At 37.2% G+C, this 17,990-nt stretch overlaps 1 protein-coding gene across 1 annotated transcript in view; it reads left to right on the forward strand.

Moving 5' to 3' along the window:
- The window catches only part of Smp_211300 (putative protein arginine n-methyltransferase), a gene marked incomplete at both ends in the record, with an annotated part of 34,448 nt that extends 16,809 nt beyond the window's left edge, over nucleotides 1-17,639 (forward strand). Inside the window, 7 exons of the mRNA XM_018798629.1 lie at nucleotides 4,007-4,221; nucleotides 5,859-6,008; nucleotides 6,571-6,640; nucleotides 9,486-9,576; nucleotides 12,484-12,928; nucleotides 15,506-16,181; nucleotides 17,479-17,639. Of these exons, the coding sequence (XP_018653552.1) occupies nucleotides 4,007-4,221; nucleotides 5,859-6,008; nucleotides 6,571-6,640; nucleotides 9,486-9,576; nucleotides 12,484-12,928; nucleotides 15,506-16,181; nucleotides 17,479-17,639 (1,808 nt within the window). The remainder of the gene's footprint in view (nucleotides 1-4,006; nucleotides 4,222-5,858; nucleotides 6,009-6,570; nucleotides 6,641-9,485; nucleotides 9,577-12,483; nucleotides 12,929-15,505; nucleotides 16,182-17,478) is intronic.
- Nucleotides 17,640-17,990: the final 351 nt, after the last annotated feature.

Here is a 17,990-nt window from a genome sequence, read left to right on the forward strand (position 1 = left end):
ACTAAGTAATGACCAATATTAATGTATGTAATGTGCTTCTTAGTGCTAATCAAATTAGGTCGATGCAGTAGCAATTCGGTCACTAATCTAATTGAGAAGACATCCTATGCACTATGTTGTTGAGATATAAGGTAGTGGTTGAAAGTAGCTAACAGGAAATCCTCTATCTAGGTTCCGATCTACGTGGAACGCATCAACATAGTGTATCTGTAGTCTTGAGAGAAGTGATTCTCCTTGGCAAGTTCGATCGCGTATTACCTAGCTTCATAGTCAAAGTTGCTATCACTGAGCTGTTCAGGCGCCAGCTCATCTGCCGTATGAATAGTATGGTTAGTTGATCACTGGGTAGTGACCAATGTCATGTATTTCAAGTCCTTTGTAGTGTTGATTAAATCCTGTCGATTATCTATGGTCTATGATTTATGGTGAAAAACCTGTCATTTGGTACCGTTCATGATCGAATATATATATATATATATATGCTTAAACTTTTTTAAACGCTATTCAGGTATTGTGGTATGATTAAGTGAACAATGCTGAACTTAGACAAAGGATAGATATATCAACTCAGTTAATACTGCTTTAAATCTTCATCGACTGAGGGCTGGTTGAAATATGTTAAGCTACGCTCAACAAATAACTACCTCTATCGTTCATCTTCATTTAGGTAAGATATTCTACTCAGTTTCTAAACTATGTGTAAACGGGCCATCTGATTCTCCTTTATTCATGTTTGCTTCGACTTTTTTTTGCAACTTATATTTACGAAGTACAATGAAAATGAACTCATTTCATTGGTTGGTTAACTTTGTTCATTATGACCTGAAATTACTTTTTTCCCGAAACCTGTCGTCCTATTAACTAGTAATTGTTGTGTGTGTAATGTTATGAAGCGACGTGTTCAGTGGTTAAAATACTCAATCTTCAACTAATGAAAGGGGGTTACAATTTCTAGACTCCTCTTCACTTTCTTCTGTGCTAGTAATGATGATATCTTTGTTGCCTAACAAGGTAATCAAATCCATAAGCAAAGATGAAATCAAACGTGGAAATAAACAAATGGATCATCCTACCTTATATGAAGGATATACCAGAAGTTACAACGAGACTGTTGAGGCTGTTTGAAATAGGTGTAGCGAAACCAAAAGATGAAATGACAAACGGACAGAAGCCATATCTTATAAACATAATTAACTGTTCTAATTGTAAGAAACATTGTATTACACAAAGTAGGTGGTCTTTTTATGAGAAAAAGAGAATTCAGCGAAGAAAATTTTCTTTTCGACGAAATCATTTACTTAAGCTGTACATTCGTATTTATAGTTATATGGAAAATGTCTATAGGAGGCTAGGAAAGATTGCATTATAAATTGATTCACCAATAAATAACAAATGAGGTTACGTACTAATCAAGGGGTAAGGAAGAAAATAATTTACGGGTCAGGTAATAGTCCAATTGACAGATATGAAGAAAAGCGACAAACACAAAGGTCATAATCAGAAGGGGATTTGCGGAGATTTCAGTATTTTTCAAAGTTGAAATCGTGAGTCAATTGAAGCTAGACCACCATCGGAAATCTGGAAGCACTGGACGGCCGTTTCGTCCTATTATGGGACTCCCCAGCAGTGCGCATCCACGATCCCACACTCGCGAGATTCGAACCCAGGACCTACCAGTTTCGAGCGAGAGCCCTTAACCGATCGACCACTGGGCCGGCATCCAACGGTGTTAATGTCTAACTTCAACCGATCCACGGATTATGAGCGACCATTCACCAATTGCCTTCAGTGAGTTGTTATCTCACAACAGACGTGGTTGAACTCCACTGGTCACTGCTTCCCACTAGAACTCCAGGACATGTATCTTGAAGTCAGTCATTAGTGAGCATATGATTATAATCAGAAGGAGATTTGTGGAGATTTCAGTATTTTCATAGTTGAAATCATGAGTCAATAATAATAATAACTGATTAGAGTTTAAGATGTAACATAGGAATTTAAAAACTACAGAAAACCAATAATAATCAGATAAAAGTGCAGGAAAAAACGACAACCAAAAACGTACCCGATGAGGGAATTAGGGCCAAGGAAGGGTGAGAGGTTGGACACATCGTTTCTGCACGCAAAGTTCAGGCTTGAATTCAAGGATTACCAATGCCTCAGCAGTGCATAAAATATTGATTCGACCCCCCCCTTTGATCCGGTTCCTTTAACTCTATAGATTATTTTAAAAGACGAGTCTTTCGGAGCAATGTGTCCACAGTTGATCAAATGCTCTTGTATCGAACTGGTTATCTTTTTACATTCACATTTTAGGAGCCAAGCTGGATAGTGTTCAGAGATACGTTTGGAAAGAGATCACTGTGTGCGCCCTATGTAACGTGCTCCACATGAGCAAGTAAATTTATAGATACACATCGATATGGCCCAAAGCGAAAGTTTATCCTTAACACACCCCCGAATGGTAGGCCGGCTAGAGAAAACGATTCGAAGCTTGGCTGTGTAGAAAGTTTTGTTCAACGTTCTTGAAATCCGTTTATTCAGGATTTCAGCAGCCGTGTCTCCTTTTTATCTTCGTTTGAATAAACACCAACTGTCTATCAAGCTCTATGATGTATCTTCGCTTACATTAATGGACGTTGACAATTATGGACATACATTCAACTGAGAAAATTTTGAAAATTTTGATAGAGTACCATAAAGAACAGTAAATTTTTAGAAGCTTAACACTGGGGTCAATTAGCAACCAATAAATAAATTGAACTCGATCCAATTTATCAACCAACTGGGAAAAGCATACCCAACTATAAGGTAAAAAATCTAGTCAGAGGAGATGATAGTCATAATAAATAGATAAACAAAGTCTGAACAGTGGTCAATAGCAACTAGTCAAGATCGGCATTGTCAGAACAGAATGTCAGTTACGCATGAACAGTTCGTAATCCTCACTTTCCTCTCAGGCATGCACAGAGGATATTATTCAGAAGTATTAAACCATTCAGCTTAGACAATGAAACTTCACCAAACCAAAACGTTTCTACAATATCTCAAAGACAAAGGTAACTTTATAATAAAGCTATGCAACTCCAAAGACCCACTGCCTTCTTGCGTCAGGAGTGTTGTTAAAGAAATTGAGAGGGCGTACGACGCTTTAACCGGGTCGGTGGATATGGAGAATCCATCTATGGGAGTTGGAAAATATTGATTTCAAACCAATGGTGCACTTGGGCTCCAGGTTCCTGAGGAAACAAATTGTTGGTCACCGGCTACGACGAGACTGCATCTCCTAGCGTTGCTCCACTATCTTGTGGATAAGCTCTCTAGGTCAAAGGCTCAGGTAGTAGTGGCCCCTTAAGAAAACTACCTACTTCGGTCTGGGCACCCGAGCAGTATTCCGGTCCTCATATAAATCGAATGATTTATGTGGCACATACATATTTGGTGCCTCCTTGTACCAATGTTTATGTGTTTAAATGGATAGATAAAGACATATTACACCTTCGAAGTAATTTAGATATGATTAACAACATTCTGGTTAGTGTTTTTTGAATAATTTCGCTAACCAGAATGTTGTCTAAGCAAGATACTTCGGAACCGATGGCCAGACACTATCAGCAACAAGTTACTGTGGGAGACAACAAACCAGATTCCAGCGGAGGAGGAAATCAGGAAGAAGAGCTGGAAGTGGATTGAGGACACTTTGAGGAAATCACCCAATTGCGTCACAAGACAAGCCCTCACATGGAATCCTGAAGGCCAAAGAAGAAGAGGAAGACCAAAGAACACATTACGCCGAGAAATAGAGACAGACATGAGAAGAATGAACAAAAAATGAATAGAACTAGAAAGGAAGTCGGAGGACAGAGTGAGCGGGTTGGAAAAAGCTGGTCGGCGGCCTATGCTCCATTGGGAGTAACAGGCGTAAGTGAGTAAGTAAGTAACAACATTCTAATTAATAACAATCTTGATAATTATTCTTTTTGTATATTTATTAATTTTTTTTCAGAAATGACAAAAAGGACAGTTTGTTCCAAAGATATGGCAGCCATATTGAGGACAAATAACAATAATATTGATTATCATCAGGATAATATTGATAAATTTAAATCAGCTTTTATCGAATTAATTCAAGTATTTATTCATCCATTTTTAAATCTGCCTGAATTATTCAGTAATTATATAAGTAAACAATTTGATTATAAACGAAATGAATTAAATATTGTAAGTCGTGTTTTTTTAATTCTTTTCCTCTCTATTCCTTTCTTCTCCCATGTATCTCTCATAGTTTTGATTATTTAAAATATATGTGCAGAATGAGGATTTGTGGAGGTCGTAGTAATTTTAACAGTTGGATCCATGAGTCGACCTAAGCTAGACTACGATTGAAAACCCGGAAGCACTGGACAGGTGTTTTGCCCTAGTATAGGAATCCTTAGCAGTGCATATCCACGACCCTGCACACGGAATTGGAATCTAGGACATTCTGTCTCACTCGCGAACACTTAACCTCCAGACCAGCGAGGTGTGATCTAAAGGTGTTAATCTCTAAACTCATTCGATCCATGATCTTGCGCAACCCTTCATCCATACTAGGACGAAACGTCCTTTCAGTGCTTCCAGGTTTTCAATGGTGATCTAGCTTAAGTCGACTCATGAGTTAAAACTTATTTATTTGTTTATTATATCAATGAAATTATAGTTCATAAGTAGTAGAAAAAGGATATACTATCTATTAAATTCTTTTTTCGACGTTGTAAATGATTGATAAGTGAATGCTGGAGGTGTTTAAGTCCCTAAGCTACTGATTGATTTATCTGTGTAGCTTCAATTGTTCTTCTCAGTCAGTCAGCTACAACGTAGGACCAGGCACATATATCCATCGGTCCAAGTTGCCACATCTCATTAGCACAAGATGAACACTGAATTCATAGAAGTGGTTACTTCACTGATAGTAATATATAAAAGATTGTATATAAGGATATAGTACAGGAAGAAAGAAAGATATGAAGCAATTTTATTCTCATAGTTTAAGGGAAGACAGATAGTATATACACATATGTCTCTTTTTGACCCTTATTTTTCATATATATAAGTAGATAACTAAACCAGTGTTTGATCATATTGTTGTTTAAAATATAATTTCAATTAAGCTCGTGAAGCGATCAATGTTTATCCACCGTTAAAAACCTAGATGCACTGAACAGTCGTTTCGCCCTAGTATGGGACTCCTCAGCAGTGTGCATCCATGATTTTGTACGCGGGACTCGGAACCAGGACCTTCAGTCTCACTCGCGAACGCTTAACTTCTAAATCACTGAACCAACATCCAATAGTGTTAGTGTCTAACTTCAATCAATCCACGATATTGCGCGACCATCTTCCATTATCTTCAATGGGTCTTACACCTGACACGGTTGAACTCCACCGGTCACGACTTCTCACTAGAACTCCTAGAATTACCTCTCGAACCTAGTCAATTCATGATCTTAATTAAAACTCAACAATCTCCACAACCCTATACTGATTAAATGTCATTGCCTTAACATGATATCACAGTAATTCTGGTAGAATTCTCGTTACATCATCTAAATATTCTGATCTGTTTTAATTAACTAGCTAACCTGCTTTGGATGAACGATAAGTTCGAACACCGTTCTACCTATTACATCTTGGGTGACCCACTAGTATCATTAACCCTTAACACCTAAAGTATATATCATATATCCAAGTACCTAGTGAATGAGTTGACTTAATAATAATAGTATCTGGTAGAAAGATCATCAAAAGTCTTTTTTTTCAATCTCTCATTTTTCTTTCATTATATATTGTATAATAATAATAATTCCATATACATTTAGACAGTGGGTAATAATAATCCATCAGACGTTCTGGAGAAATTGAACAAAGATGTTGTAATATCATCAATTTCACTATTTTATGATACCATTCATTTGTGTTTTGAAGAAACTGGTGCAATAGGGATTCCTTTTATTTTGGATATAATTCAAGTGAGTGGTTTCTAGATGTTACTGTGTTGTGATTGTCTTTTTTTCACTACAATCAGTTTTCGTTAAAAAACGTTAGTTCATTTCTGCTAAGGCAACCTGCAAGACTACTACATTTTTGTTATTGCTATGTTAAAGTCTTTGTAATATCAATAACTGTGAGTGTTGTTTTTCCTTAATCAATTCTTCGCGTAACCTTTGGCCTTTATTATGATTGGTCGTCACTACTTTTAGTCCTCCAGTTTTCTTTGCGATTCAGGATCATGCTTTCGTTACTATACTTACTGCATTGTTCTCTTTCATGTTCTGTTTGAATACTAAGTTTTTCCCACACTTCATCTTCTTTCAGTGTTAGGTGATAATTGTGTGCCAACTCCGGTAAGAATGTTCGTATTAGAATGTCACGTTAGTCTCTAAATTCGGAATTATCGCAGGCTAACCGGAAACCTCAATACATAATCATTCTTACCAAGAAGTAGTAGTTTCCGTATGACGTCATTCGACAGAGAATTGTGGAATATAAATGTAAGCATGTATATCCATTTAAAGTGTTTATTGTCTTCAGGAGAAACTTATCAACCATCGTCTTCCACCATTCAAATCCACATTGTTCAACAGAGTTCGTTACCAGGGAAGTTAACACGCAAAAACGTCTTGTTCATCAGGTAATAACTTATGGAATGGATAGATTATAGCTACTAGTGGAATACAGGTTGACCATGTCGTTCTATCTTAGGCTCATCGGCTGAATACACCCACATCCCAGTGTTAATGCTCAAATTGGGCCTTGGACACAATGCCTTTTGCTTCGAGTGCCAACATGTTATCCACTGAGCTACTATGTTCAAATACCCATTAACTTGTTCAGTGTACATGATCTTTACATCATTATCAGTAATTGTTTGAATTACCAATATGGCAGTTACATGCTGAGCAATGGTCGAACTTTGAAAGTATGTTGATGAGGAAACTGTGCTAGTTATCTAAAATCAGGGATTGATAGCATTCATTTTCCTAATTCATATTTTCGCATAATATTTTTTTTGTTTTCTGATTGATTGTTTTCATTTGGCATTGATGACTACTCAGTGATATATCAATGAAAGTACCTCAGTCCTTCAGGACGGTTGGTCACGAGCTGTATAAATCAATGGTAGCATATCAGACTGTGTGACTGAACTATCCTTCAGGAAGCACCGGTGTTCTCAAAATTACGCATATACCTTGTTCAGTACCAGCTGATAAAATAAGATCTAAGCTTTCTTGTTGACTATTTACCACCAACCATCTTCACATCAATACATCACTTCTCATCATAGTCAGAAACTTCCACATTTGCAAATGAATAAATAAATAAAGTCAGAGAACATATTAATGTTATATCCGAACGAAGACTAAAGGAATGGTAACTTTCAGGACTGATTTATGGATTATTACTATATTGATATTCCCTGTTTAGCATAAGTTTTCGATTGACCCATTAACCACTATCATACGATTTACTATCCTTAACTTTATTCACAGTCTCCCTTAATCACAGCAACTTTTTGTTTGATCTTGTATGATTGTTGTTTTCTATTTTTTGTGATGTGATGCTATCTGATCTGCTTGGTCTTTTGTTCTCTTCCTCTTCGTTTGGAGCTAGTTAGTATTAAATCATTCATTATCAGTCTTCTTTGTCCTTGTTGTCTATTGTTTACTTAAAGTCGTCTATACATATTGGTCTGTGCTAGAAAAGAACAATGAACTCAAAAGACTAATCGATTCATTATCGTTTCTTGTTTTCCTTTTTTTTGTTCAGAGTTATTGGGATTCATTAATTGCTAATTGGATAATATGGAATACATGGATTGAAAAACAATTAATGAAAACTGATATGGAATTAAATTATCATCAAGCCTATGGTTTTATGTGGATATTAAAATTTGCTCATTTAACAGGTAAATAATATTTTCGTGGATTAGTTGGAGTTAGACATAAACACCATCGGATGCTGGCTCAGTGGTCTATCGGTTGTGCTCTGGCGCGAGACTGCTAGGTCCTGGGTCCGAATCTCGCGAGGCGAGGTCGTGGATGCACACTGCTGAGGAGTCCCACAATGGGACGAAACGGCCGTCCAGTGCTTCCAGGTTTTCCACGGTGGTCTAGCTTCAATTGACTCACGCTTTCAACTATGAAAATAATATTTTGTATTTTGTTCAGTTAAATTGATTTTTATAGAAAATGAGGAATAAAATTAACTGTTTTCACAATATACTACTACAATACGATAATCTAATCAACCGATGACCTGTCATTAAACAGATACCATTAAATTGGACACTTTATCTATACGCTGTACATAGACTGGATCATGTCATACAGGATACACAATTAATTCATGACTAAATATAGAGGACTAGAGTTTATGACGTTAGATAACACTTTATTCAACACAATTACAAGCTGTATCACTCAGTGAGTTCAGAGTAGAAATCATTGATTGGAATGAAATCAAGTGTTATATAAGTAGTTAACGATCTGTATCTGTCAGTCTGTGCTCAGTTATCAATGACCTTCCGTTAGCAGCCACACATCAATATCTCACTACAAATGAACAAATACTCTGTGTATTAATTGCTTAGTTTGAAGTCGGAACTATATCCGGATTTTTAATGATTTCCCAACTGAATATAATGATACTGACTACTCTATTCAATACTAGGTGTATGTATTACAGTAAAGATTTCTTATCACAAAGTATTATAACGGGATGAACATTGGGGAAAAGTTGGGACTTCCGGAACTAACTTTAGAATTCTTATCATTACCTGGATTAGAACGAACTCGAAGGTCAATAAGCGTAACAGCCTCAGTTGTTGTTCATGAGTCAGTCAGCTACAATGTAGGACCAGGCACATATATGCATCGGTCCAAGTTGCCACACTTCATTAGCACAACAAGATGAACACCGAATTCATAGAAGTAGTTACTTCACTGGTAATAATATATAAAAAAGATTGTATATAAGGGTATAGTACAGGAAGAAAGAACTAGTTAGTAGAAAGAAAGATATGAAGCAATTTTAATCTCATAGTTTCAGGGAAAACAATAAGTGTTACACCTACGCCATTGTGATCGATTCTGATCCATGCCACCCAGAGTCTCCACCCATTGGTTACGATAGTCACGCGGAGCCAAACAAAATGTGCAACACAACACGAAACTGTCAATAATGTCAACCTTGTATCTAAAAGAGGAAAGGAAAGGCTATTGTCACTTGAATAATACACATTAATACATTTTCACATGCATGAACACATAAACATAGAAAAAAAGGATGTTACAATCCAATCCTTATTCACTTACATGTTGTTAACAAATTTCTCACTCGTAATTCTTTAATCAAGTGTTGTGTTTTCTTGTTGTATCATGTAGACATGAAACGCTTTAAGAAATTTCTACAACAGTTTTTCTTTTCCTATTTCTTTCTTTGAATAGGAGAATTAACTTCACAATCTGATGTTTTCGTAGAATATGTCATGTCTAAATGTTCTAATTGGTTATCGTTTGTCCTTAATTCGGCTGATAAGTAAGTCGATGAACTTTACTAAAAATGTTTATATCATTATTACAGATAACTCAAATTATCCCATTGTTACTAATCTCGACTTCGTTTAAGCGATGGTAGAGTAGATTTGTAGCTCAGGTGGATAATTTTTGGTGATGTTTTGTTTTCTGAGCTTGATGGCTTAGTCGTGGAGCCTTCATTGTTCTTCTGAACAATATCATCGGCACAAAATTCAGGGAGAAGTGAAGTGTTCGAATTTCTCCACATATGACTCACAGCTTCTCTTGTAGATCTCGATCTTGATTGATTATTGTTGACCTTTAACGTGTCACTGTCTAATTCTTTATTGTGATTGTATCTACCATTGATTTGATTATTTGTCCTATATTTATCCATGATTTTTCTGATTAGTTGATAGATTATGTACATACCTAATGTTGGACTAAAATAGAAGTAAATTTTGATATATATGAGTAAATAGATCATGAGATATGTGATTAACTTATGAAGTCATTGACTGTTAGTTTGAACTGTTTCGGTCGGTGTCGACTATCAAGTGATTGAGGTCTGTAGGATATATATGAGCAGTTGTTAAAGGCCTTAAATGGTGTATAGTTGTGTTCACTATTTATCGTCTTCATTATAATTTGGAGCTGTATTATTCACGGATTTTTTTATTCCACGAATTCATTCCTTCTGTTTTATTGAACTAATGTTTGAACTTTCTCCCTAAATATGATTGGTCCTACCGTTTATTTATTCGACTACTTTGCTCCTGACCTTGTAGATTTTTCTTTCTCAATACGCTGTAATGTCTCGTATCAACTCAAACCAAAATACATTTATACCTGATCCTTTTTATTTATTTATTTATTTATTTAAACACATAAATATTGGTACAAGGAAGCACCACATAAATATGCGCCTCACAAATCTCACTCGATTTGTGTGAGGGCTGTGATTCTGCCCAGGTGCCCAGACTGAAGCAGGTGGTTTTCTTAGGGGGCCACACCCGGAGCCTTTGACCTAAAGGTCTAGTCCACAAGGCAGTGGAGCATCGTAAGGAGATGCAGTCCCATGGTAGCCGGTGACCAACAGTTGGTTCATACTCCATTCGTTCCTTCAGGATACTGGAGCCCATGTGCACCATTGGTTTGGAATGAGGGTTTTCCAACTCCCCTAGGTGGATCCCCCACATCCACCAACCCGGTTAAAGCGCCGGACATTCGCTTTTCGTCCTCTCACTTTCGTAAGCAACACCCCCGCCACGAGAAGGCAGTGAGTAGGACTTCCCTGACAGAGGCTATATATTCGCGTGGCCATATGAGAGCATTTTGAGAGGGAGAGCGGACTCTCCCCACTCTCGGCCGTACCAGGGCATTTGGGGGCATGAACTGAACGACTTTAGTTTGAACAACCGGCCTAGTATCATGAGCCTTTAAACAAATAGTGTAACTTCAAGCCCCAAGCTTGTAAACATACACTTAGTGTCACTTAAAAAGTGCCATTTTGTTTTAACGTTACGTTGTACCACCTTCTGTATAAATAAATACATCCACATGATTTACTGACTTTTATAACTCAGACAGCATATGACTATTGAGTCATTTTCACCGTCCTAATAACTGTGTTCTGTTCATAGGAGATTGTGACCTTAAGTATATATGCAGTGAACGAGACTTGGTAGGGTTAACCAATTCATTGTTTAATGCAAAAATTACAGAATGCCTTCATAAAATACGAAAACCATACACTGAATACATTGCTAGCCCTCAAATGCCCTGGTACGGTCGAGAGTGGGAAGAGTCAGCTCTCCCTCTCGAAATTGGTCTCATATGGCCACGTGCATACCACCACTGATAGGGAAGTTCTACTCACTGCCTTCCCACGGCGTGAGCGTTGTTTTCGAAATTGAGGGGACGAAAAGCGAATGTCCTGGCCGGTGGACATAGTTAGTCCACCCAGGGGAGTTGGGAAACCCTGATTCCAAACCAATGGTGCACATGGGCTCCAGTATCCTGAAGGAACAAATAGCGTATGAATCAATTGTTGGTCACTGGCTTCCATGGGACTGCATCTCCCCACGATGCTCCACTGCCGTATGGGTCAGACCTTTAGGTCGAAGCCCGGTGTGTGGCCCCCTAGGAAAACCACCTGTTTCGGTCTTGGCATCCGGGCAGTAGCATAGCCCTCAAACAAATCGACTGATTTCTGTGGCGCACGTGTATTTGTTGCCTCCTTGTACCAAGTTTTGTGTTTAAATAAATAATAAATAAATACACTACTTGAACATCGTCCACCAGTTGTCTCTTACAAACTCCGTCGTCCCTTGATTCCTGTTATTATTTTAATTTCTTCCAGTTTTCTTCTTTTTTCTTTCCATTCCAATCTTCTGCTTGCAGGTATTCTACCTCCAATTGGTGCTGCATACTACCTATATCTGTCAACATAAGCAGCATACATTACATATATACCTCCTATATTCTTGTCCTTGCAGTTCTACACTTATACATCTAATGTGTTTTTGTACCTGTACACTTATTATTTTATTCAATGTCTGTCTCGTCCTATTTAGGGTAGGTACGCCTGCCTTCGCTATACATCTCTTCATCTGTCTGTTGAAAAAAATGCATGAAGTGTAGACATCTGAAACACTCGGATTTTACTTTTTTTTAATATCCAATTTGTTATTAACGGGATTTGTTAACAGCGTATATTCTGTAAGTAAGATTTATATTTCGCTTACATCAATAAATGAAATTAGTTGGATGGAGAATGCTGGTGAGCGGCCTATGCTCCTCGACGAGGGGTAACAGGCGTAAGTAAGTAAGTAAGTAATAAATGAAATTAGACTATGAGCAATAAAGTGACGAGACCGGTTTGCCGGCATTAAAATGTTTTTTTTTCGCTTTTTACATTTCTTTCCAGTGTATTAACTAAAGACAGAACAAACATCAACTTCATCACTAATGATAATCAAATAAATATGAATGAAGATGACAATCTCTATATGCCAACTATATCTAGTTGTGTTTTATATCAGTTAACTTTAAAACAATCTACCGATTGTCAACAAGCAATTCATTCCCTTGCTCATCCATCTAATCTATCAACTTCTATTAATTCATCAGTTGATTTATTAAATAAATCAAAATCAATCATAATTAAATCACATTCTAATTTAAATGGAATGCATAGATCTAGTTCAATGCTTTGTCGTTCCACAATTGGTGTAGTACGTGAAATTGCATTGAAACCAATACGTTATTATTTAAAATCTGTACCAGATTTAAATATTTGGTTTATTCATCCAAATAATGGTGAAGAATGTTTACCGAATTTGGCTTATTTACCACAAGATTATATTACAAAAGTAAATTTCAACTATTTATCTAACTATTATTATTAGTAGTATTAGTGTGGTGTATGCTACTTATGTCGACATAAGTAGTGTATAGCACCAGTCAGAAGTGGAGTGCCTGGCAGCAGAAGGTTGGGGAGATCAAATTGAAGTGAACAGGAACAAAGAGTAATTATCATGACAATGAAGAAACGCTGAAATTTGAGACAATTGATGGGGGATTTGCAAATAAAGCATTGGACGTATGGTTTTCACATTTTAACGAATGACCCTGCAATTTTGTATTAAAGTACAATCAATCATTCCCACCTGAGTTCTCGTTCATTACTGTAGTATTAGTTTAATGAGAAATTGTATAATCTCGTGGTAAAATATGAGAACCATACACTGAATACTTCATTTGCAAATTTCCATAATTTGTCCTTCACATTCTGTATGATTCTTCCAAGTCACATTCCTTCCTATTTCCGTTTCTGTTTTCTTCAAGTTGACCCTCATAGCCTTCTGCTACCATGCATTCCTCTTCTGATTGGTGTTACATACTACTCATGTCTGTCGACATAAGTAGTATACACCATAGTAGTATTATTGTGATGATTCATAAATATAATTTAAAAACTTCATAAATAACTGGTTTTCAGCATAAAGTTGTGAAAATTGTTGAGTTTCATTGAGATTGTGAAATGAACAATTTTAGACCACCATTATAAACTTGGAAGCACTGGATGCCCGTTTCATTCTAGTATGGGACTTTTTAGTAGTCTGAGAGTCTGTGATCACTGGATCTCAACGGTGTCGAGTGAACAAGTAGGTGACTTCATTTTCAAACCAGATCCGGACGTACCATACGATAGTTTGAAAAGAGTGGTCGTTTGCGTCACATTTCTGACCGCTCATCAGACCATCAACCAACTTTTATCTAACATAAAGTTAGGTGATAGCACATCGTTACAGTTGCAACGCCACATGACAAAGATATTGGGCAATCGTCTTGTGGATAAACGCCAGTTATATCATATGTGACTAAGACATCTTCCCCAAAACATCCAACAAACATTAGCGATTGGAGATGGAGACGTTGATTTCAGTAGACTAACAGACATAGCCGATGACGGATTAAGACGCACTCTATATCAAAAATTCATACAAACTCAACTGACCAAGCCGTCAACACTCTTGTCAATCAGATTGCCCAGCCCGTCCGTGAAACGAAAATGCCGACAATTAGTGGTCGCTGGGATTAATTCCCAAGACAGTCGTTGGATATATGTTGTAGTTAAAAGAACTAGAACACGGTTCTCAGTTGACACTGGGGAAGAGGTTAGTATAGTACCACCTACTGCATTTGAGTGAAGCACACCTGATCCCAAACTAAAACTGCAAGCTGTAAACAGACCAGGGATCATGATATACGGCAAAAGGCAGTAATGATTAAATTTTAGTCCCAAATCCAACTCTTCATGGAGCTTCATCGTGGTCGATGTCCTGGTTCCATCAATCGGTGTTAATTCTTTACTATACCACAAAATCCTCGCTGACGTTAGAAACCGGAAATTTTTTATTTACTAATCATAACGGGGAAATGAAAGGACTTATGTCTAACGCGACGTCCATACACTTAATTATCAAACTTCATTGTGAAACTGATGAATATACTGATTAGCTCATTCAGTTCCCTGATTTATTACAACCGACTCTCCAACGCGATTAACCGACACATAAAGACTGAGGGACCACCAATGTTTACACGTCCAAGACGCCTTGACCTTCTCGTCTTGCTCCCGCGAAGGATGAGTCCGACAATGTGATAGAGCTAGGCATCATACACCCCTCCGATAGTCCATGGGTATCGCCGCTCCATATAATACCTAAGAAGAAAGTCTCTAGTGTTAGATATTGCGGCGATCATAGACCAGATATGCTGACGAAATTAACCTTCTAATAAATCGTTATATCAGACAGATTATGAGTGAAGTCATGTAAGTTTGGAAGAGAGAATCCATCTGGTATCGTCTGTCTGTTAAGTGCTCTATTGTCACTGCAGTGTCTAACACCAGAAGATTTGTTCTTAGGTTGCTTTGCTTGTGAAGGACAGTTTATCTTGAGCAGAAAGGTTTATTTGACAGCAAACCTACTCCTATCGGTCTGTTTTGGTATTGACAGTTGAATACCTCCTCCTGTCTCAAGAATTCCTCTTAAGATTTAATTTGAGGCGGGACTCTTCATACTTCTATCATTGTAGTTGGTATATATATATATATATATAATATCAACAGCGGGATAATTCGAACCTTTACTAATAATTATATAAACGTAATGCACATTGATTATCTGGACTAAGTTGCTCAGTGAATGATCCATTGTAGTTTGCAGTGTATGTTACTGGTTTTTAGCCTCAAGGTAAGCATCATCAGTGAGTTGCGGGCACATTCAGCAGACAGATCTCATTTAGCACCAAACATTCGTCCTCGATCATATTACTACTCACAATCCATTTATTCTACAATTAACTGCATAGATTTGTTGATATATAGTACTATTTTTCTTTATCTATCTTTTCCATTTTTTCTTATACACATAAACATACAGATTGGTCAATATTTATTCATGCTACCAGCACAATTAGAACCGTATTTATCATCAATGAACGATTTGAATATTGATGCTCAATTGAATGATCAAACAATTATTCCATCATTGACATCTGCTAGTGATGGTTTAACTCACTGTTTTCAGTTAGGTGATTCCGATGTTATTTACTCAATGATTTCGCATAAAATTAATGACCATTCTAAACACCAACAACATCAACCAGGAGAAGAAGGTAAAGAACAGGCTAGTTCAACGCAAACAAAAACAACAAACATGTCAACATCATCTACTAGAAAACGTCAACTGAGCAGTAATTTTAATCAACTCAAACAAATGATAATGACTGATGATAATATGAGCTCAACGGAAATTTCTTCAGTTTATTGTTGGTTAGAAAATTTAATATCTGTGAATGTATGTGATTTGATTGTAAATGCAATCTTACAAATTGGAATGAATAAATCTGTAGTTAACTCGTCAGTGACAGTGACTTCAGCGACAGAGTCAATGTCAAAAACATCCAAAGCATTAAAATCTAAAAGTGATTCTTTGAAAGGAAACACCTTAGCTTGTGACGTCAATAAAATTGATGACGATGATGATGATGACGATAGTGTTGAAGATCAGTTATTACTTACTAAACATGGTTTAAAACAACTGGATGTTGATCTTGGTAAGCTTAAACATGTAGTTTTTATTAGTCAAACGATCATATTTAGACTTAGGGTACTAGCTGAAAATGGTAAGTCAGTCGACGAGCTTTCTAATCTTCATCGTTCGAGGTGTCTGAGGTGTGTATTACATTTAGCTAACCACCTATTACGTCGATGGGTTATGTTAACTAGTATAAGATTAAGTCGGAAGGAAGCTAAGCGCAATCAAACCAAGACACGACATCGATTCATAAAGCCAATGATTGTTGGTCTGAGCTGTTAGTAGACGCAGAAAACCTAGTTAGGGTCCGCGCGATAACCGTTATTAATGACTAGAGACTTTGGATGACATAGCCCTGAATCAATCATAATGGCTCATTTACATTCAGTTTTCATCTTCCTCCAAACTGGAAGATGAAATGAATGGATAGGTTGTTAAATAACATACACAAAGATTAAAATGTTGTCAGTCGACCGAATTGGATTCCTCCCCCAGATGCCCTGATACGGCCGAGAGTGGGCAGGGGCCGCCCTCCCTCTCGAAATGCTCTCGCACGGCCACGTGCATACAGCCTCTGACAGGGAAGTCCTACTCACTGCCTTTTCGTAGCGGGGGTGTTGTTTACGAAATTGAGAGGACGAAAAGAGAATGTCCGGGCGCTTTAACCCGGCCGATGGACATGGTGAGTCCACCTAGGGAAGTTGGGAAACCCTGGTTCCGAACCGATCATGCAGATGGGCTCCAGGATCCTGATGGAACAAATGGCGTATGAACCTATTGCTGGTCACCGGCTTCCATGGGACTGCATCTCTCTATTGATGCTCCACTGCCTTGTGGATCAGACTTTTAGGTCAAAGGCTCGAGGTGTTGCCCCCGCTTCGGTTTGGGCACCTGGGCAGTATCATAGCGCTTACCCAATTACAATGAAATGACAATGTTTTGTGTGGCGCATTTATATATGGTGCCCTCTTGTACCAATATGTATGTGTTCAAATAAATACATTGGATTGCAAGTTCACTGAAATTGAATTATGTATACATCAGTGATTTCTAAACTAGGGGATTCCTCCGCGGGATTTATAAATAATCCGATGTGTATGTTATGGGTACGCATTGCTGTGTGAATTCAGAAGTTAGTACAGCATTAAAAACTGACTTCAGTCATTCTCCAAATAAAATCAGTTCATAATGTAAACTGTTTTACAGATTCCCAGTCGAAATTATCCGTTGTCTACTTTAAAAATTTATAATATAGCTTCAGTTGGAACTCATTAATATGCGTTCTATCTCCTTTTTATGGTTTATTCTTGTTTCAGGTTATCTGTTTAGTATGCTCCATGATTTAGGCGTCAGTGTTCCAAGTAATCTGCAGACATTACGTGATTTAATCAATTGTGACGCAGATCAATTTCCTAAATTATGTGCCGATCGTCCACCGAAAATTGTGAATGCTGTAGCTAATTTTCGTGGTTTTTAAATATTACTTTGTTCTAATAAATGTAGATTTTTTACTTACAAAACGAAGACATATCATTTTCGTTCTTTTTTCAATTTGGTAAACTTTCTATGTTGAATTTTACTTGTATTCTTTATTTATCCTTGTACTACCAGTTTCTTTGAATAAATAATTCTTCCTTTACAGTGTACATTGATCTCTTCATGTCTCACTGAAATAATCGGCATTGAAAGTAAATCATATGCGTTCCATCTCACCGACAAGGTCCATATTGTCCTTGAATTCCTATGTACCACTGGTTCTTTCTGTTTAGTCTCAATCGAAAAAGGATGCTGGTATATCTAAGATGAGTAGAGTAGTTTACTGTTAAGA

The sequence above is a fragment of the Schistosoma mansoni genome, chromosome 7, assembly GCF_000237925.1.
Source record: "Schistosoma mansoni strain Puerto Rico chromosome 7, complete genome".
NCBI classification, from domain to species: Eukaryota; Metazoa; Platyhelminthes; class Trematoda; order Strigeidida; family Schistosomatidae; genus Schistosoma; species Schistosoma mansoni.